Source organism: Pseudophryne corroboree, chromosome 1, assembly GCF_028390025.1.
Source record: "Pseudophryne corroboree isolate aPseCor3 chromosome 1, aPseCor3.hap2, whole genome shotgun sequence".
Taxonomy (NCBI): Eukaryota; Metazoa; Chordata; class Amphibia; order Anura; family Myobatrachidae; genus Pseudophryne; species Pseudophryne corroboree.
The window spans coordinates 1,065,065,536-1,065,087,973 of record NC_086444.1 but is presented as its reverse complement, the minus strand read 5'-3'; the positions used below and the strand labels follow the sequence as shown (position 1 = coordinate 1,065,087,973).

At 45.6% G+C, this 22,438-nt stretch overlaps 1 protein-coding gene across 1 annotated transcript in view; it reads right to left on the bottom strand.

Moving 5' to 3' along the window:
• The window catches only part of LOC134925762 (uncharacterized), a 228,438-nt gene that overhangs the window by 121,907 nt on the left and 84,093 nt on the right, over window positions 1-22,438 (bottom strand). The window contains exon 7 of the mRNA XM_063920939.1: window positions 17,254-17,290. Within this exon, the coding sequence (XP_063777009.1) occupies window positions 17,254-17,290 (37 nt within the window). The remainder of the gene's footprint in view (window positions 1-17,253; window positions 17,291-22,438) is intronic.

Sequence of the window (22,438 nt, the reverse complement as noted above, 5' to 3'; positions counted from 1 at the left end):
TTGGGTATGAGAGGAATAGGAGGAAACACATAGACCGACTGGAACACCCACGGTGTTACTAGTGCGTCCACAGCTATCGCCTGAGGGTCTCTTGACCTGGCGCAATACTTTTGTAGCTTTTTGTTGAGGCGGGAAGCCATCATGTCCACCTGTGGCAGTTCCCATCGATTTGTAATCTGTGTGAAGACTTCTTGATGAAGTCCCCACTCTCCCGGGTGGAGGTCGTGCCTGCTGAGGAAGTCTGCTTCCCAGTTGTCCACTCCCGGAATGAACACTGCTGACAGTGCTTGCACGTGATTCTCCGCCCAACGAAGAATCCTGGTGGCTTCTGCCATCGCCACCCTGCTTCTTGTGCCGCCCTGGCGGTTTACATGAGCCACTGCGGTGATGTTGTCTGATTAAATCAGCACTGGTTGGTTGCGAAGCAGAGGCTCCGCTTGACTCAGGGCGTTGTATATGGCCCTTAGTTCCAGGATATTGATGTGCAGACAAGCCTCCTGACTTGACCACAGCCCTTGAAGTTTCTTCCCTGAGTGACTGCCCCCCACCCTCGGAGGCTTGCATCCGTGGTCACCAGGACCCAGTCCTGTATGCCGAACCTGCGGCCCTCGAGAAGGTGAGCACTCTGCAGCCACCACAGGAGAGACACCTTGGCCCTGGGGGATAGGGTGATCAGCCGATGCATCTGAAGATGCGATCCGGACCACTTGTCCAACAGATCCCACTGAAAGTTCCTCGCATGGAACCTGCCGAAGGGAATGGCTTCGTATGACGCCACCATCTTTCCCAGGACTCGCGTGCATTGATGCACCGACACCTGTTTTGGTTTTAAGAGGTCTCTGACCAGAGTCACGAGCTCCTGGGCCTTCTCCTCCGGGAGAAACACCTTCTTCTGGTTTGTGTCCAGAATCATGCCCAGGAAGGGCAGTCTCGTCGTAGGAATCAACTGCGACTTTGGAATATTCAGAATCCAGCCGTGCTGTTGTGACACCTCCCGAGAGTGTGCTACGCTGATCAGCAACTGCTCTCTGGACCTCGCCTTTATGAGGAGATCGTCCAAGTATGGACGGATAATTGTGACTCCTTGCTTTCGCAGGAGCATCATCATTTCCGCCATTACCTTGGTAAATATTCTTGGTGCCGTGGACAGACCAAACGGCAACGTCTGGAATTGGTAATGACAGTCCTGTACCACTACTCCTGATGAGGTGGATAAATGGGGACATGCAGGTAAGCATCCTTTATGTCCAGAGACACCATATAATCCCCCTCTTCCAGGCTTGCGATGACCGCTCTCAGCGATTCCATCTTGAACTTGAACCTTTTCAGGTAAATGTTCAGGGATTTTAAATTCAATATGGGTCTGACCGAACCGTCCGGTTTCAGAACCACAAACATTGTGGAATAGTAACCCCTTCCCTGTTGAGGGAGGGGAACCTGTACCACCACCTGCTGGAGATATAATTTGTGAATTGCCGCTAACACTACTTCCCTTTCTATGGGGGAAGCTGGCAGGGCCGATTTGAGGTAACGGTGAGGGGGATTCACTTCGAATTCCAGTTTGTATCCCTGAGACACAATCTGTATAGCCCAGGGATCCACCCGTGAGCGAACCCACTGGTGGCTGAAATTTCGAGAGACGCGCCCCCACCGCTCCTGGCTCCACCTGTGGAGCCCCAGCGTCATGCGGTGGATTTTGTGGAAGCCGTGGAGGACTTCTGTTCCTGGGAACTAGCTGTATTGTGCAGCTTTTTTCCTCTACCCCTGCCTCTGGCAAGAAAAGACGCACCTCAGACTTTCTTGCCTCTGTGCGATCGAAAGGACTGCATTTGGTAATACGGTGCTTTCTTAGGTTGTGAGGGAATATATGGCAAAAAAGTTGACTTCCCAGCCGTAGCTGTGGAAACTAGGTCCGAGAGACCGTCCCCAAACAATTCCTCACCCTTATAAGGTAAAACCTCCATGTGATTTTTTGAGTCGGCATCATTCACCTGTCCATTGCCGAGTCCACAGGACCCTTCTGGCAGAAATTGACATTGCATTTATTCTAGAGCCCAGTAGGCAAATGTCTCTTTGGGCATCCCTCATATATAGGACAGCGTCTTTTATATGCCCCAGGGTCAGTAATATAGTATCCTTGTCCAAGGTATCAAGTTCCTCAGACAGAGTATCTGTCCATGCTGCTACAGCACTACACATCCAGGCCGACGCAATTCAGTAGGGTACCTGAATGTGTATAAACATTCCTGCTTCCTATCCGCAGGATCTTTTAGGGAGGCCGTATCCTGTGACGGCAGGGCCACCTTCTTAGATAAGCGTGTTAAAGCTTTGTCTACCCTAGGGGAGGATTCCCAGCGTAACCTGTCCGTTGGCGGGAAAGGATACGCCATAATTAACCGTTTTGAAATCTGCACTTTCCTATCAGGAGAATCCCAAGCTTTTTCACATAACTCATTTAACTCATGTGAAGGGGGAAAAGTGACTTCTTGCCTTTTTTCCCCCAAACATATAAACCCTCTTGTCAGAGACCGGGTTTACCTCTGAAATGTGCAATACATCTTTCATTGCTATAATCATGTAGCGAATGGCTTTAGCCATTTTAGGCTGCAACTTTGCATCATCGCCATCGACAATGGAGTCAGAATCCGTGTCGATATCTGTGTCAACAATCTGGGATAGTGGGCGCTTCTGAGACCCTGACGGCCTCTGCGCTGTAGGATCAGGCATGGGTTGAGACCCTGACTGTCCCAAGGCTTCAGCTTTATCCAACCTTTTATGCAAGGAGTTTACATTATCATTTAACACCTTCCACATATCCATCCAATCAGGTGTCGGCGCCGTCGGCGGTGACCCCACATTCATCTGCACCTGCTCTGCTTCCACATAGCCTTCCTCGTCAAACATGTCGACACAATCGTACCGACACACCAAACACACAGGGGATGCTCTATTTGAGGACAGAACCACCACAAGGCCTTTTGGAGAGACAGAGAGAGAGAGTATGCCAGCACACACCCCAGCGCTATATAACCCAGGAATTACACAGTAACTTAGTGTTTACCCAGTAGCTGCTGTATTAGTGATTTTGCGCTAAATTTATGTGCCCCCCTTCTCTTTTTACCCTCTTTCTACCGTGATTCTGCAGGGGAGAGCCTGGGGAGCTTCCTCTCAGCGGAGCTGTGGAGAGAAAATGGCGCTGGTGAGTGCTGAGGAAGAAACCCCGCCCCCTCAGTGGCAGGCTTCAGTCCCGCGATTTTGTGTAAAATAATGGCGGGGGCTCATGCATATATACAGTGCCCAGCTGTATATATGCTCTATTATGCCAGGAGGTACTCAATTGCTGCCCAAGGCGCCCCCCCCTGCGCCCTGCACCCTACAGTGACCGGAGTGTGCGGGTTTAATGTGGGAGCAATGGCGCACAGCTGCAGTGCTGTCGCTACCTCATATGAAGACAGGAGTCTTCTGCCGCCGATTTTGAAGTCTTCTTGCTTCTCTCGCCGGCTTCTGTCTTCTGGCTCTGTGAGGGGGACGGCGGCGCGGCTCCGGGATCGGACGACCAAGGGTGAGTTCCTGTGTTCGATCCCTCTGGAGCTAATGGTGTCTAGTAGCCTAAGAAGGACGACCTATCCGCAGTTAGTAGGTTTGCTTCTCTCCCCTCAGTCCCACGTAGCAGAGTCTGTTGCCAGCAGATCTCTCTGAAAATAAAATAAAAATCCTAATAAAATACTTTCTTATTAGCAAGCTCAGGAGAGCTCACTAAAGTGCACCCAGCTCTGACCGGGCACAGATTCTAACTGAGGTCTGGAGGAGGGACATAGAGGGAGGAGCCAGTGCACACCAGTAGTCCTAATTCTTTCTTAGAGTGCCCTGTCTCCTGCGGAGCCCGTCTATTCCCCATGGTCCTTACGGAGTCCCCAGCATCCACTAGGACGTTAGAGAAATAAATATTACTGCATATAAAGGGGTCTGTTCATAAAGATAGTGAACTGAGTCACAGTACATTTCAAGACAGATCGTATTATATGGATGCGATATATCTTGAAGTTGCCGAGTAATTCAGTAATACTTGCCCTCCTCGGTGAAGCAGCTGATCAGTGCAGTTAACAAAATTCATCAATTATGTTCTGGCCCCCTTATACTGCGCATGCTTGTCGGATCCCCTATGACAGTGCCAGCATAAGAGCAGTCAGCCGGGTGGAAGGCAGAGTGAGCCGGGGGCAGAGGGGGAGGCAGTGCACTTCAGTAAGTGCCTCTGGTGGACAGGGACAGTGGTAGGGCCAGAGTGAGCCGGGGGCAGCAGGCAGTCGGAAGTGATCTCACTCAATAAAAAAATAAATTTTATATATATATTATATATATATATATATATAAAAGACAAAGCAGCATCGGCTGCAGAGGGGATGGGGGAGAGGGGGGACAGAGCGGCGTGCGTGTGTGGTGGGGGGGGTGTTTTGTTCATACGTTTGTAAATCCAGTCATCAGGACACAGAGACGTGAGTTCACTGCTGTGCAGTTTATTCCCTCACCAACTCCAGGCACACTGCACACTGGACCACCCACTTCCCAGCATCCCCCTGGTCCTAGGGACCATCACTGAAGATTCAGGCTTACACGTCAGTAAGGGAGTGTCTACAAATATTAAGCTTTCTAATAAACTAACATCACATCCTCTTTTCTTTAAAGTTAAGCCCTGTACGCTTCAATGCAACAATTAACAACGTCATATTAAGAACATCATCTAACACATTTCAATGAGTCTCTCAGGTCTGCGTATTTCCCTTTTGGGTCTTTCATACACAGTCTGTGTTTCATCGACCATGTTGGACCTTTCTAGAATCGTGGTTTGTTCACCATTATGAGGATCATCATACATGTCAGATGAAGGGTATTCTTCAGTCATGTTGTCTTCATTATGGTTAGGTTGAGATCTTAAATCCACCCGATTTCTTCTTACTTCCGTTCCATGCTCTGTACGTATAGTATAAGATCTTGGTGCTACTTGTGCTTGCACAATACCTTTCTGCACCCAAATACCTTTCTCGTGATCTCTGAGACGGACTTGGTCACCCAATTTTAGATCAGAAAAGCTTCTTGCTCGCCTGTCATGGAACAGTTTCTGTTTCGCCTGTTGACGTTCCTTACTCAGTCTGACCAACGCTGAGTTATGTGTATTAAGCAGTTCATCATGTATCGGGAGATTTGCTCTAATCCTCCTTCCCATCAGCATTTGTGCAGGAGAAAGTCCATTCTGTAAAGGTGTACTGCGGTAGATTAAAAGACTTTTGTAGAAATCTACTTTACCTTCTTGAGCTTTTTTCATGATACTCTTTACAGTTTTTACTGAACTTTCCACCAACCCATTTGAGCGTGAATAGTGGGGACTTGACGTAGTGTGGACAAATTCCCACTCATCAGCAAATTGTCTAAAATCAGCACTGGAAAACTGAGGACCATTGTCAGTGAACACTTCCATAGGAACACCATGCCTTGCAAAGATTGACTTCATGCTTTACTAGTAGCTGTATGTAGTGTCTTCACCTCAGGGTAGTTAGAGTAATAATCAGTCACGACAATGTACGTTTTCCCATTACAATCAAACAAATCTGCGCCAACTTTCTGGTACGGTCTCTCTGGCACTGCGTGAGGACTCAGTGGCTTTACTTGTTGTTTCGGTCTATACGTAAGACATAATTCACATGTAGCTGTAGTCTGTGCTATGTCTTGGCTCATTCTTGGCCAATACATAACTTCACGCGCTCTCCGCTTACATTTTTCTTCTCCTAAGTGGCTTTCATGTATCTTGCACAGCATAGTTTTTCTTAGTCGCGCAGGTATGACAAACCTATTGCCTTTGTAAATAATACCATCGACAACTGTAAGGTCACTGCGGTACATCCAATAATCATGGATAGACAGCGGGCACGCATGTTTTTCTGCTGGCCAACCTTTCAGAATGATATCTTTCAACACTTTCATTGTGTCATCTGTCTCGGTTTATTTCCTAATCTGTTCTTGTCTTGCAAGAGACACTGGTAGAGAAGCTACGATCAAATTAACATAGGCTTCTATCTCTTCATCCATCAGACTTTTGGAACCTTCACTTTTGTCCACAGCACGAGAAAGTGTATCAGCAATGTACATGTATTTGCCGGGACAGTACAGCAAGTGTACATCATATTTCTGTAGTCTGATAAGCATTCGTTGAATTCTCATGGGACAGTCATGTAATGATATAGTCATGATAGCTATCAATGGCTTGTGGTCAGTTTCTACTGTAAATGTTTGACCATACACAAACTGATGAAATCGCTCACATGCATATGTGATGGCTAGAAGTTCTTTTTCTATCTGAGCATACCTTGTTTCAGCACTTGTCAGTGCTCTTGATGCATAGATTACTGGTTGCCATGTATCCTCATGTTCTTGTAACAGCACTGAGCCTAGGCCAAATTGCGAAGCATCTGCTGAAATTCTTATTCTTTTAGCAGGATCAAAGAATTTTAGCACTGGTTGCTCTGTAATGATCTGTTTCAAGTTTTGCCAACTTTCTTCTTGTTCATGTGACCACATCCACTCGTTATCTTTGTCCAACAACCATCTAAGAGAGGCTGTTCGTTCAGAGTTGAGAAATAAACTTTCCTAAGTAAGTAATCATTCCTAGGAATCTTCTGACGTCGTCTTTGTTGTTAAGACGTTACATGTTCACTATGGCTGATATTTTCCTTGGGTCTGGTTTTACACCTTGATCCGAGACCACGTCGCCCATAAAGGTAAGTGTATTCACGCCAAATTCACATTTGTCCTTGTTTAGCTTTAGATTCACTTTCTTGACAAGTTCCATTACTTGTCTCAATCTAGAATCATGTTCTTCCTTTGTAGATCCCCAGACAATAATGTCATCCATCATTGTTTCAACACCTGGAATATGTTCAAAAATCATGTGTATCTTTTTGTGATATACTTCTGGAGCAGACAATATCCCATATGGTAGTCGAAGAAATCTGTATCGACCTTCTGGTGTATTAAATGTACAAAGCTTTGAGCTGGCCTCATCTAGCTTCATTTGCCAGAATCCTGAAGATGCGTCCAATTTACTGAACCATTTTGCTCCCGCAAATTGCGACATGATTTCATCTCTGGTTGGTAATTTGAAATGTTCTCGTTTAATAGCTTTGTTTAAATCTCTGGGGTCTAGACATATTCTGAGTTGTCCATTTTTCTTTTCAACAATTACTAAGGAGCTTACCCATTCAGTATTCTCATCAACTTTCTGTATCACACCCAAGGCTTCCATGCGATTTAACTCTTGTTTCAGTTTTTCTCTCAGCGCAAACAGCACTTTTCTACAGGGGTGTATCACTGCAGAAACTTGCGCGTCTATATTTATTTTATGCTCTCCAGGCAAACAACCTAGACCTTCAAACAAGTCTCTGTATTCTGTAAACATCGATTTGCAGTCATCTTCTACTTGTGATGTCACCATAAAAACTTTCTTTAGCAAGCTTAGTTTCTCACAGGAACTTAATCCTAGAATCGGTTGCACATTTTTATCCACAATCAGTAGAGATGTTTTAAACTGTTGTCCCTTATATTTCAGTGTCACTAAGCATGTACCTTTCACAGGAATTTCCTCCCCAGTGTACCCTGTAACTTTCACTTTGGCTGGATGAATTTTAGGTTTTACTCTAAAAGTCTTATAGTCTTGAAATTATATTAAATTCACCTGCGCACCAGTATCAAGCTTAAAGGGAATGACAATCTCGTTCACAGTTAAAGGGACAATCCATTCTTTCTTATCTGCACTGCAAAGTTCAATGCAATCCACAAAGAATTCATCTGTTAATTTAACAGCATTCACTTTGGTTGTTTTACTTTTAATTTTACAGCATTTGCCAAAGTGATTAAGTCTACCACATTTCATGCAGGTTTTACCATAAGCAGGGCACATTTTAGGATTGTGAGCATTTCCACATCTACTACACATTTCCTTATTAGACTGTGGCTTAGACTGCTTCATTCTTGAGAATGGAGGTTTGCATGGCTCTGTTTTCTGCACTACATGCACATCAGCTTCCTTGTGTAACTTTTTGGCTTGAAATCTAGTTATTTCTGCAGATCTACACATAGTCACTGCCTTTTCTAGTGTTAGGTCTTGCTCTCTCAGCAATCTCTCTGAATCCATTATCAGGTATTCCACAGACAATACAATCTCTAATCAGTGAATCCTTTAAATCACCAAACTCACAGGTTTTACTGAGTGATTGCAGCTCTGTAACATACTGATCAAATCCATCTACAAACTTCTGATCACATGTGAAAAACATATCTTTCATATGTCACATTTTTCCTTGGCACAAAGTAATCTTCAAACTTTTGCATTATAAAAGATAGCACCATATTCTGCCCCTCATCAAACTGAAAACTATTATAAATGTCCAGCACATCCTCTCCTATCACATGGAGGAAAATGGATGCCTTCGTTTTGTCAGCCTCTGAATCAGCTCCACATGCAGCAAGATATATATTAAACCTTTGCTTAAATCTTTTCCAGTTTTCAGACAAGTTACCAGACATCAACATGCCGGTTGGAGGAGCTAGTTTATCCATGGTTACTCACTGTTTGAAGATAGGAGCACACGGCGGGCTTTGCAGACACAGAGCATCACAGCCACAGACTTCTGCAAGATTCTTTCACACTCTGAGAGCACTAGCAGTCCAAGTTAAACTTCTTCTGACACCATGTTTTGTTCATACGTTTGTAAATCCAGTCATCAGGACACAGAGACATGTGAGTTCACTGCTGTGCTGTTTATTCCCTCACCAACTCCAGGCACACTGCACACTGGACCACCCACTTCCCAGCATCCCCCTGGTCCTAGGGACAATCACTGAAGATTCAGGCTTACACATGTCAGTAAGGGAGTGTCTACAAATATTAAGCATTCTAATACACTAACATCACAGGGGGGGGTAGCTTGAAGTGACCTGGCATAATCTGGGTCACTTCATTGACATATATGCTGTCGCAGGGAGCAGGTGCAAACATTTTTGACTGCCATTTTCTCCCTGGGCTTTGCTAGTTGTCTGGTTACAGAGCAGGGGCCGAGGAGAGAGGGGAGGAGGTGGTGAGACAGCAGTCTTCAATGATATTTTCCCCTCACAAACCTCTTTACGCCATCCAAAGAAGGTGAATTTCTTTTTGAGAAGCAAAATGGAAAGCAGAGCTTACTGTGCTTTTATGAATTGCTCTCCCCATACAACACTCTCCACGGTAACCCCTTCTGTGAATAGGAGGAAGCAGTGATTATCCCTGTTTTCACTACTTCATGAATAGACCCCACAGTTGCAGTACCCACAAAAGCAGCATCTGATGAACCCAAAGGTTTGGTGCTGAACTATTGGCAGTGTTGGGAATGTGTATGCAGTTTTGTGGATAAGCAGAGTACTGTACACATCAGCTGTTATTACACAGACTAGTCCAGTTACTTTACCAGGCATTGTACCATAGTAACATAGTTGGTGAGGTTGAAAACTCGACCTTTTGACCTGTCGACCTAGTACATGTCAACCTAATGACCATGTCGACCTAGTGTCCCTGTCGACCTAATGCATGTCGACGAATAGCAGTCAACCTAATGACTGTCGACCTAAGTTGTGTCGACCCAATGACCCATTCCCCTCCTCTTAGTCATCTCATTTCTAGTGTAAACATATCTAACCTAGAAAGCCTCTCCTCACAGTCCAGTGTCTCCAACCCGTTAATCAATTTGGTAGCTCGCCTCTGAACCTTTTCAAGTTTTAATATGTCTCTTCTATAGTGTGGTGCCCAGAACTGTACACAATACTCAAGAATATGCGGCCGTACCAATGATTTGTACAGTGGCAGGATTACACTCTCATCCCTTGTCTCAATTCCCCTTTTAATGCATGCTAACTTCTATTTGCCTTTGTTGGTGTGGTTTATTGACTCAAGTGAATGTACAGCAGTACCCATTGTTATACTGCTTGGATGAAAGACAGAGAAAAGCCTGTAGTGGAGCAGGGGTGTAGGCAGTTTACCAGCCGATGACTTTCGCTTGTCTCCGGTAGTGGTGCAGGGCTCTATAACAGCAGTAATAGCGGGTCTAAGAAGCTAAGAGGAGGATGTCCATCCTCCACCATGCCGCTTCCACAGTGGCAAGATGACGCCATTTGGCATCCATCTTAGTTAAGGTGTAAAGTTGTCTGAGAGGAACCATTTTGTTGTAAACTGCACAGTAGCACACTCCACTACTAAACCCCCCCCCCCTCACCCTTGCTACAAGCTTCTTCATGTTACTCTAAATTACAGCTGAAGCTTTATCGTAGCAATCTTTAAAAAAAAACTTACAGCTGAACCTTTTTTACAGCAACCTTAAAATAGATGAAGTTAGACACATAAAAGTACATCATTATATCGAACGACTTTGTAACAAACTTCCTAATGAGCTTGGGGCACTTCTGCATACATATTGGGGGGGGGGGCCTGGACTGCACACCCTAGCTACTCATAATGGGATGTGCTACCTTGCTAGGACTCAGTACTACAACAAAGCAAGAAGAAAGCAGGTGCCCCATACAACCATTAGAATTGGCCACCAGTCGTCACATTGACCTCATCAGACAGGTCCCTAACATTATAGGTGTTCGCCTCTGGGGTGCAGGGCTCCCCCAAACCACCCCAGGGCATCACACACATAAAGGATATTAGTGAAAAATCAGAGTGGGTGGGGTGGTTTGACTGGGGTGGTGTGGAGGTGCTCTGAGCCCCAAAGGCGAACCCCTATAATGTTAGGGACCTGTCCGATGAGCTCACTGTGACAATTGGTAAGCAGGCTCATATATTGGCCAATGTGTACCAAGAACCTCAGATATTATGCATAATTAAATGTATTATAATTCTAATAGTTGTATTGTGCACCTGCTCTCTTGTTCCTATGTTGTAGCACTTCTGCATTCACTCTGAGTGCTTTGGTGCTTCTTCTCGCACTTATGCATTGAGGTATCCTTTCTTTATTAAAGTGTTCTCGGTGTCTGTAATCTGTTGTGCATGTGGTCTGTTGTGTCTGGCCTCTTTTGTCTGTCCTCTACCATGTCGCTCATACATAGTGGCAAGATGGGGCCGTGCATTCACAGAAACACTATCAGTGGCCCTCTTGGTTAGGGAATAAAGTTTCCCCAGAGGAGCCATTTTGTTGGAGACTGCACAGTAACTCTCCCACTACAGGCAGTGAGTGGGTTTTTACAGCCTGTTTGAGCTTTAGACAGAGGTGGAGAGTCTGATAGTATGAGAAATCCAGTGGTGGTCAAAATCGTGGAAATGGGGACGGGAGTATTGGCAAAGAAAAGTGGGTGGAGGTTGATAACGTTGGAAATAGGGAAGAGGATTGTGTGAGGGCTCTATAGGTTAGTAATGATCATTGGGTTTGGCAGCAAGAAGGTCATTACATCTCTGGGGCTCCCACCTTATCTGGCCCTGCACCCACACATCCCTCCACTGCATGTGCCAATAACATGGCCAGAACTGGGGTGTGGTAATGCTGCCTGGAACCTGATCACACAGCAGAACATTCCCAGGTATGAATATAAGCTGTGACTTGCAGGCTGTTGTGTCTGCCTCATCACTGTTGGGTGTCTGCAGCAGTGGTGGCTCCAGAGGTGGGGCTGCAACACAGTCCAAAATAGGGGGAGCCACACCAACTGCCACCCCAAACACTGCCAAACATTGCCGGCCACGACTCACTGGCAGTTGGTATGACTCCCCTATTTGAATTTTGGACTGTGCTGGAGCCCCACCTCTGAAGCCGCCACTGGTGTAGTAAGAGAAGTCAAACAGTGGTGGAGCTGCTGAAATAGTCTCTGTGCCTCAGTGCCCGGTGGGCAGCGGTTCTTTCTTAGGTGACCTGGGCCACAGTGGCAGGGACAAACCGGGAAGGTAGTGAGAAGGACTGATGCAGCACCATGCTATAAGTAACAGGACCATACCTAGTGCTGGGGCTAACCAGGGGGAGGGGGTCTATGTGGCTTGTTAATCAGGTTTTCTTTTGAAAGCCTACTTAAATTGCAGGAGGCCAGAGAGGCAAATTGAGAAATCACTTAGGCCAGGCATGTCCAAACTGCGGCCCTCCAGCTGTTGAGAAACTACACATCCCAGCATGCCCTGACACAGCTTTAGCATTCTCTGACAGCAAAACGTGTCAGGGCATGCTGGAATACGTAGTTTCACAACAGCTGGAGGGCCGCAGTTTGGACATGCCCGACTTAGGCGCTGTGGATGCGTTTTTGTGTCCCTGAACCATTGGCTCCACTCCCCTTTGTTTCCCCTGTTGCCGGGCCTGATTGCAGTGGGGACTTTGTGTTAGACTAAATACTGTCCTGTATAACTTTTACACAACCCTGTTGCTGCAATTTTACAGATCTAAGTTAGATTTCTGTTTGCAGCACAATTATCAAAGGACATATGTTCTATTCCAGAAGGAAATAAAATATCATTAACCACACTGTGAACCTCTTTCTTTCATCACAAAGATCCCTGTATTTATTTTGGGTACTTTCTGATAAAGCGCATTCAAACACCATTTGACATACATAAATTACTTCATAAAAGGAAGCAGAACAAATGCAGCATGTGAATGCCAACAAGATTTATTACCTGAACCCTTGTTTAAATTAATGAGCATCTTTCTGGTATTTTATTAAATGTGTTGAGCGGAGCTTAATGTGCCCTGGAATATTTCCAGAGCTTTATATACCCCAGTATGTAATTCTTTTAAGCCATGCCTATCTTCACATCTGATTTCCTCTGAATAGGATGTGAATGGGCTTATATAAATCCATTTTAGATGCAAGCATGATGGTTATTACCACTGAACCATTCCATAGCCATAAAATCTACCCTCTTTTAGAGACAACATTAAACATAGAGGCTCATTTAGTCGTTAACTTTTTTACTTTGAACATTTATCTGAACCCTTATACTGATCTGTTTCTATGGCTATTTAACATTCAGCGCCATATGACATCTGGACTGTATTGTAAATAATCTGATCTAGAACAGATAAGCAATTAGTCAGGAGTCAAAAGATCAATGTAACAAATCAAACGTAGCTCCGGTAGGATTAGTCTCACTGTCTTTCTTTGAATATATGTGTTTATTATCATAAAATCATAGGCAATTTTAAGAGGAAATTAGGTATTTGGAATGTCCCCTAGGTAAAAAAAGAAAATACTTTTTAGATATTCATAACTACTTATTACTTGACTACTTTTAGCCAGTAGTAATAGGAATATAACAGGATTAGCTGGAACATTACATTTTTCAAATATAATCTTGTCTGGTACGGGACATCTATTGTTTTGAAACCTGTCTAGAAAAAAAAGGATAATTCAGTAGTGTACTGCATGTAGTTACACACAGCTCACTGTTACGGCCAGTACACACTAGAGAGATGTGTGCTGAGCGATCTGTCACAGACCACTCACTACACATCTCTTTCCCCGCTCAGCAAAACGCGATGTGTGCTGAGCGAGGGGGGCGCTCATTTCACCCAGCGGGTGAAATGAGCGATGTGCTAGATTGTGCCTGCAGGTCAATCTAGCACCAGCAATAGCGACGCGCGGGGCTGCGCATCGCTATCGCTGGGGGGCATACACACAAGAGATCCGTGCTTAAAATCTAAGCAATCTAGTCAGATTGCTTAGATTTTAATAATGGATCTCTCCGTGTGAACCCCCCTACTGCTCACTGTGGCCGCCTGGAATGCCAAGACTAAAGCTGGGCACACATTATACAGTCCGATATATATCGGACAATGTCATGATCCACAACAGATCCCAAAGATCATTGTATAGTGTGTACCCTCAAATCAACCAAATTCATAGTTTGATGAACGGGGTAGTTGCATCGCCCCATCTGATGTGCTGCACATCATATGGGACCATGATGCAGTGTTGTTACATGCAGCATTTAACGATATATCACGATGTTGTACAGCGCATCATGGAGTGCGTATGGCAGTGCAATGTATTGTTAAGGAAACATGTTAGCAGCCTATGGCATGCACTTTCCACTGTGAGATTGGTGTCAGGTCTGTGTCTGTTCCCGGAGGAGGTACTAGTGGGTCAGTGGTGGTGTGGTGGAGGAAACGAGGAGGCTGCAGTAAGTTCCTGCGCATGTGCGCAATGATGTTTATTGAAGCACACAAGAAATATAAAATAACTGGAGTAATTGCAAATACAACAGTAATTCAGTGTGGAAACTGGTCTCTGGCAACAAAACAGTCACATACTATTGGTCGGTCTGGGAACCGATGACAATTTGGAATAAACGATGGTCAGCCTGGAAGCTGATGATGACTTGAAACATAACTTAAAACAGATGCTTGGTAATACAGATGATCGGCCTGGAAACTGATAACAACTTGCAACAGAGCTACACAGTCAATTGGCAATGCTTGCATACAACAACAGAAGCAGGTTTGGTTATTGCAGGAGACAGCTGAGAATTTATCAGGATGCTTTAGTGCAGGTGGAATAACACAGTGCTGATGCAGAGTGGTAGCAAACAGTTGAGTATGGTATGCAACACCTGGAGAGAGTCTCTTACTGCAAGTAGTTGTTGAAGCAGAGTGTTGATGAAGCTGTAGCTGAGCTGGATGGCTGGTGCCTGTAGTTCCACGGAAGAGTAGACACAAGGAAGTCTCAGGAGACTGGAGCCAGGAGACACTGTGCACTGGATGCGATGCGTTGTTCAAGGCACTGATACCGAGCCAGTGTTCTGGCTTTATACCCCCTGGTCCGCAGCCATTGGAGGATTGAGTCATGTGTGCAGACACAGCACAGGATTGGATGTTACCGAATCAGCTGACTGCCAGTGTCACAGCGACGCCCATGCAATGCAGATAGCGGGAACACAGCAGGGTACACGCCAAATGGAATTTAGGGGTGCACAGAGGTAGTGGGTTCTGTGCACCGCAGACAGGGTACACATGCAGCATCAAGCTGGGGACATGACCTCCTGAGGCCTGCGCACCAGCGTGCTGGTATTAGAGATACTGCTGTACGCTGATTCCTGACAGTACCCCCCCCCCCTTTATGGGTGGGCACTGAACACCCAAGAGGATTGGGAGGAAAAGTCTGTGAAAAGCTTGAACTAACCGTGGAGCATGTACATCAGTGGCATTGACCCAACTCCTGTCTTCAGGACCATATCCGGACCAGTCAATCAGATACTGCAGATGGCCATACAGACAACGAGAATCCAGGATCTTCTCAACCTCAAACTCTACGCCCCGATTAGTTTGAACCTGTGGAAGAGCTTTCTGAAAACGGTTAAGAATCAAAGATCTAAGGAGAGAAATATGAAATGAGTTGGGAATTTTTAAATATGGAGGCAATTTCAACTTGTCATTTCATTGACAAAGTTCTGGAACACAGCTGGGGCACTGCTTAATCCAAAGGGCATCACGAGATGTTGATAGTGGTCATCGCGGGTGTTGAAAGCGGTCTTCCACTCATCGCCACTTCGGATTCTGATGAGATTGTAGGCACCACGGAGATCCAGCTTGGTAAAGATACTGGCACCTTCGACTCTGTCAAATAGTTCCGTGATTAACGGCAAGGGGTAGCTGTTCTTAATAGTGGTGTAATTTAATCCTTGATAATCAATGCAGGGGCGTAATGCTCCGTCTTTTTTCTTAACAAACAAAAACTCTGCCCCCGCTGGAGATGAAGAAGGATGGATGAACCATTTCTGTAGGTTCTCTTTTATATACTCACTCATAGATTGAGTTTCAGGAACGGAAAGCGGATACGTGCATCCTCTAGGTGGCTTTTTCCCTGGGATAAGATCGATGGAACAATCCCACTCCCGATGGGGAGGCAGAACATCAGCCGCCTTTTCACTGAAGACGTCAGCAAAGTCTTTGTAGGCCTCGGGAAGATCGGACTGGAGCTTTAACCCTGAAGATCTCATAGGATGGACTTGAGCCAGACAGGAGTGGAAACATAAGAAACTCCATGCTGTGAGCTGCAACGTGGAGCAGTCAATTCCTGGATTATGTAACTGAAGCCAGGGCATACCCAGCAAAATCTCATAAGTGGCTTTAGGGATTTCAATGAGCTCAGAATGGAGGAAGCCCACTCCCAGGACCACTGGCTTAGTTTGCTGAATGATGGAGCCCTCAGCTGATTTCAGACGGATCTCTGCATGACCTCAACTCTTCATATACGCATTTCCGTCTACTGGCTCACAAGATGCCCTCAGCAGAACATTAATCCTATGTGTGAACGTTCCATTGCCGCGTAGTTGCACACATTCAGCTGCAAGTGGAAATACCTCTAAAACTCAGAATCACCTATAGCTGCTCATAGTTACGTATTCTCAGCCACGAAATATGCTCAGTGCTAAAACTTGCAGAATCTCTCCACAAAACAGGGTTGTATGTAACTCGAAATCACCCCCAAAATATTGTGTGGTTATAATTGCAAAGTAGATCTTAAGGGCCTGTTTTGCACAGTTAACATTTACAAAGTGTATTTTCTGTACATGAGGCTTTGGAGTCTAAACAAGCACTGTGTATTTGTTTGACCTTTATGCACGAGGAAAAGAGGACAAGGTGCAACAACAGCGGTGGCATTCAAATTGTCGGCTGTCGGGTGAAATACTGGCGGTCCGAACCTTGACTTGGGTGATGGTCCACGCCACCACCCGTAGGGGAATATAACCCCGTGGTGACCAAAGGTCGCCACCCGGCCCAAAGCATGGAGAGCGCAGTGAGCCCGCGAGGGGACCCGCTGCGCTCGACGCTGGGATCTGAACAGCCGGATTGCTTAGAAATTACATGAACATCGCTCCATGTGTACCCCCCTTTACTATGATTTGTGTGACATGTTACAAGCTTTTCACAAATTCATACATAGGCTATAAGACACATTGTAGAAATCATATCACAAGCTTCGGAAGCCAAAAAAACAGGCAAGGCAGGGCAGTCCATATGAAGCATCGTGGCGCACATGTTCAAGGGAGGGGGCTCAGTGGGGGGAGGCAGGGCACGCCCCTGCCCTTCCCCTTAATGCTATATGGCACAGCATACACTTTGTGTTGCCTTATAATCAATATTTAATAATAATAGTGAGCATTTCGTATAATAAAGTCATGTATGACATTGTACAGGGCATGCGCTGTATTAATGAAGACATTCCACATTCAGCCCGCTGTAAGACAAATAAACCAACCTGAGAGTGATAGGTGTTGCAGCCTGTGACATTCCCCCTGTAGAAGACACACAGTAAACAGAGGAAAAGATGTGTCAAATAAGAATGCTCACTACTATTAATCTGGTTTCAATCTACCTGTCTGGGGCACTTTTATAGGTCACTTATTCTCATGCTGTTTCATGTTGGAATTCTCAGACAAATTGCTAGGGGCAGACTCAACCGAGGATCAGATTTTTCTTAACCCGTGTGTAAAAAATACTATAAGAATCAGAGTTTACATTTTTGCTGTCTTGTGACTCAGTATCATAAAACAGCATTAGACTGTGTCCAAAAAATGCCACATAAAGAAGCAATGGGTCTCCTCCCCAGACATGGGGGGTAATTCAGAGTTGATCGCAGCAGCAAATTTGTTAGCAGTTGGGCATGCACCACAATGCGCAGGTGCGTCGTACGGGTACAAAGCGGATTGGTGCTGAGCGATGGATTTAACAAAGAATCCATTTGCACAGCCGATCGCAAGGAGATTGACACGAAGAAGGCGTTTATGGGTGTCAACTGACAGTTTTCAGGGAGTGGTTGGAAAAACACAGGCGTGTCCAAGCATTTGCAGGGCGGGTGTCTGACGTCAATTCTGGGACCGGACAGGATGAAGTGATCGCAGCAGCTGAGTAAGTTCAGACCTACTCAGAAACTGCACAAACTGTTTTTGGCTGCACAAGCGTTCGCACACTTGCAAAGCAAAAATACACTCCCCCATAGGCAGTGACTATCTGATCGCAGCGCTGCAAAAAATAGCTAGTGAGCGATCAACTCGGAATGACCTCCCAGGTGCACTACAGGGGGGCGGCAGATATAACATGTGCAGAGAGAGTTAGATTTGGGTGGGTTATTTTGTTTCTGTGCAGGGTAAATACTGGCTGCTTTATTTTTACACCGCAATTTAGATTCCAGTTTGGAAACACCCCACCCAAATCTAACTCTCTCTGCACATGTTATATCTTCCCCCCCCCCTCCCCGCTTGCAGTGCTCATGGTTTTGCCCAACTGCTAACAAATTTGCTGCTGCGATCAACTCTGAATTAGGCCCTTGGTCCCCTTATGTCTTATGACAGCAATATATACGTTATGGTAAGAACTTACCGTTGATAACGTGATTTCTCTTATGTCCACAGGTATCCACAGGATAACATTGGGATATTATCGAGCGACAGCGAAAATGGCACCAACACGGTCACAAGCTTTCTGGCCTCCCAGGATGCATTGGGGCCTCCACTATATAGTCCCGCCCACTGACTCAGTCAGATCAGTTCTTTCCACAGCGATTTTAGGCAGGAACATTAGGTAGAGACCTGTACAGGCGATAAGAACACACATGCACACCCTTCCATACAAGAAGGAAGAGGTTTTAGTGATTGTCTAGATCCTCAAATCAGATGCGTCAGGGTGGGATCCCTGTGGATACCTGTGGACATAAGAGAAATCACGTTATCAACGGTAAGTTCTTACCATAACGTATATTTCTCTGGCTGGGTCCACAGGATTATCCACAGGATAACATTGGGATTCCCAAAGCCATTTTAGTCGTGGGGACGCTCCTGATTGCACAGGAGGACCTTTCGCCCGAAGTCTGCGTCATGAGAGGCAAAAGTATCCAAGGCATAATGTCTGATGAATGTGTTTATGGAAGACCATGTGGCTGCCTTACATATCTGTTCTGCTGAAGCACCCTGCTGTGCTGCCCAAGAAGGACCTACCTTACGTGAACAGTGTGCAGAGACATTAGCCGGAATAGGGAGATCTGCATGAGAATAAGCTTCAGATATTACCATACGGAGCCATCTCGCCAGCGTCTGTTTACTAGCAGGCCATCCTCTTCTATGGAATCCGTAGAGGATGAAGAGAGAATCTGTTTTCCTGATGGCACTAGTACGATCTATGTAGATTCTTAAAGCCCGGACCACGTCCAGCGACGCTTCTCCCGCAGATAGTCCTGATACCTGAAAAGCTGGGACTACAATCTCTTCATTCAGGTGAAACTTTGATACCACCTTTGGAAGATAACTAGATCTCGTTCTGAGAACTGCTTTGTCTGGAAAAAAACTTAGGAAAGGAGACTTACATGATAATGCTCCTAAATCTGACACTCTTCTGGCTGACGCCATTGCCAGTAAAAAAAGAACTTTAACCGTTAACCACTTAAGATCTGCTCTCTCAAGTGGTTCAAACAGAGGACCCTGGAGAAATTTAAGAACTAAATTCAAATCCCAGGGAGCTGCAGGAGGAACAAATGGAGGTTGAATATGTACTACTCCTTGGAAAAACGTACGTACATCCTGTAAATCAGCAATCTTCTGCTGAAACCATACAGTCAACGCTGAGACTTGCACCCTCAAGGAAGCAACTTTCAACCCTTTATCCAATCCTGCCTGAAGGAAATCCAAAATCCTAGCTACTTTAAAAGATCTCGGATTGTAATTTTTTCCAGAACACCAATGAATATAGGCTTGCCATATTCTATGATACACACGGGCCGAAGAAGGCTTTCTTGCTCTAAGCATGGTTTGGATTACTTGCTTTGAAAATCCTTTAGCCTCTAAGATAGAGGTTTCAACAGCCACGCCATCAAAGACAGGCGATGATTGTGACAACAAGGACCCTGCATTAATAGATCTGGACGTTGAGGGAGCAGTATCGGTGCTTCCATGGACATTCTCAACAGATCTGTGTACCAATGCCTTCTTGGCCAAGCTGGAGCTATTAGAATGATTGCTCCTTTTGCCTGTTTTATCTTTCTCACCACTCTGGGTAACAGAGATATTGGAGGGAACAGATATGCCAGCTGAAACCTCCATTCTACTGACAGTGCGTCTACCAGGACCGCTCCTGCGTCCCTTGTTCTTGATCCGTACCTCGGAACTTTGTTGTTTAGACGAGACACCATAAGGTCTATCTCCGGTAGACCCCATCTGTTCACCAGTGTCTGAAACACTTCTGGGTGTAGTGCCCATTCGGTTTCCTGAATGGTGTGCCGACTGAGAAAATCTGCTTCCCAATTTAGTACACCCGGGACAAATACTGCTGACAATGCTGGGAGATGGAGTTCTGCCCATTTTAGAATGGAGGTTACTTCCTCCATCAGACTCTTGCTGTGAGTTCCTACTTGATGATTGAGGTATGCTACTGCCGTCGCATTGTCTGAGCGGATCTGGACTGGTCTTCCTTGTAGATTGTCCTTTGCCTGAACCAGAGGCAAGTAAATGGCTCTTATTTCTAACAGATTTATCGGCAGGCGACTTTTCCTTGCAGTCCATTTTCCCTGGAACCATAGGCTTCCGAGTACCGCCCCCCAGCCTTGCAGGCTGGCATCTGTTGTCAGGACTTGCCACTCTTTTATCCAAAAGGGTCTCCCCTTGTTTAAATGGTCTGTCTGTAGCCACCATGCTAGAGACCTTTTTACATTTACTGGAATCTTTATCATCTGCTTCTTTATCGTTTGATGATTTCCGTTCCATTTGGTCAAAATGAGATGCTGCAACGGTCTGGAGTGGAATTGCGCATATTCCACTATGTCGAAGGTTGATACCATCAGACCCAACAGTCGCATTGCTGCATGGACTGACATTGTCTGGGCTTGCAACGCTTCCTGAGCCATGACCTGCACCTTGACTATTTTTTTCTCTGGTAAAAAAAACTCTGTAGGTCTGAATCCAATATGGCTCCCAAATGAACCATCCGCTGTGACGGATTCAGGGACGACTTCTCCCAATTTATGAGCCACCCGTGTCTCTGTAAACAAACTATCGTCTGTTGGAGATGGCTCAACAGTAAATCTTGCGACTGTGCTAAGATTAATAGGTCGTCTAGGTATGGGAATATTCTTATCCCTTGCTTGCGCAGACAAGCTGCCATAACCACCATGATCTTGGTAAACACCCTGGGTGCTGTAGCTAGCCCGAAGGGCAGAGCTTGGAACTGGAAGTGTTCCTTGAGGATGGAAAACCTGAGGTAACACTGATGTGATAGTGCTATAGGCACATGTAGGTAAGCATCCCGTACATCCAGAGATACCATGTAGTCTCCCGGTTCCATAGCCAACATTATGGAGCGTAACGTCTCCATGTGGAACTTCGGGATCCATATGTAGTTGTTCAACATCTTCAGATTTAGAATTGGTCGATATGACCCATTTGGTTTCTGGATTAGAAATAGATTGGAGTAATACCCCTGTCCCTTTTGTGATGGAGGTACTGGGACAATCACACCTGACTGCAGTAATTTTTGGACTGCTTCTTGCAGGGCATTGGCCTTCGACTCTATACGAGACGGGCTGGTGCAAAAAAAATCTTTGAGGAGGCTGCCTCCTGAATGGGAACCCATACCTCTGAGATACTACCTTCTGCACCCAGGCATCTGTTGTTGACTGTTGCCATATGTGTGCAAATTGAAGGAGTCGGCCCCCAACCCTGGAATCCTCCAGGCCGAGGCCCGTCTCTTCAGGCTGAGGGTTTCTGTTCAGGTTTGGAAGCTGGCTTCTTGCTAGCCCACTGCTTCCTACCCCTGGATTTAAACTGGGGTTGCTTAGGCTCCTCTTTAGCTGTCGCCTTGCTTTGCCAACGAAAAGAGCGAAATTTTAAACCCTTGGACTTAGGGTTATAAGCAGCCGGAAATCTGACCTTTTTCGATTCAGCCTCTGATTCTAGGATATCCGATAAAGGTTTTCCAAATAACATATTACCCACGAAAGGCAATGCTTCCAATTCTTTCTTGGACTCCACATCTGCCTTCCAGGTCCGTAGCCAAACTGCTCTGCGAGCGACTACTGTCAAGGCTGAAGCTTTAGAAGCAACAGTGCCTACATCAATTGCTGCTTCTTCTAAATACTTGCCAGATTGTCTTAAACAGCAAAAACGATCCTCTTGCTCCCTAGTAGGAGAGGGGATGTCATTCTCTAGTTCCTCTATCCATTCGCCCATTGCCTTTGCTACCCAGGCCGAAGCCATAGCAGGTCTTACCACTGCTCCTACTAGAGAAAAAATATTTTTCAATAGGCTCTCTACCCTTTTGTCTGTGACATCATTCAATGAGGTAGATGACACTGGTAAAGCAGACTTATGCACGAGTTGCAGAACATGTGCATCTACTTTTGGAGGAACTTCTCTCTTCGAACAATCCACAGCAGGAAATGGATAATAAGAATCCCATCT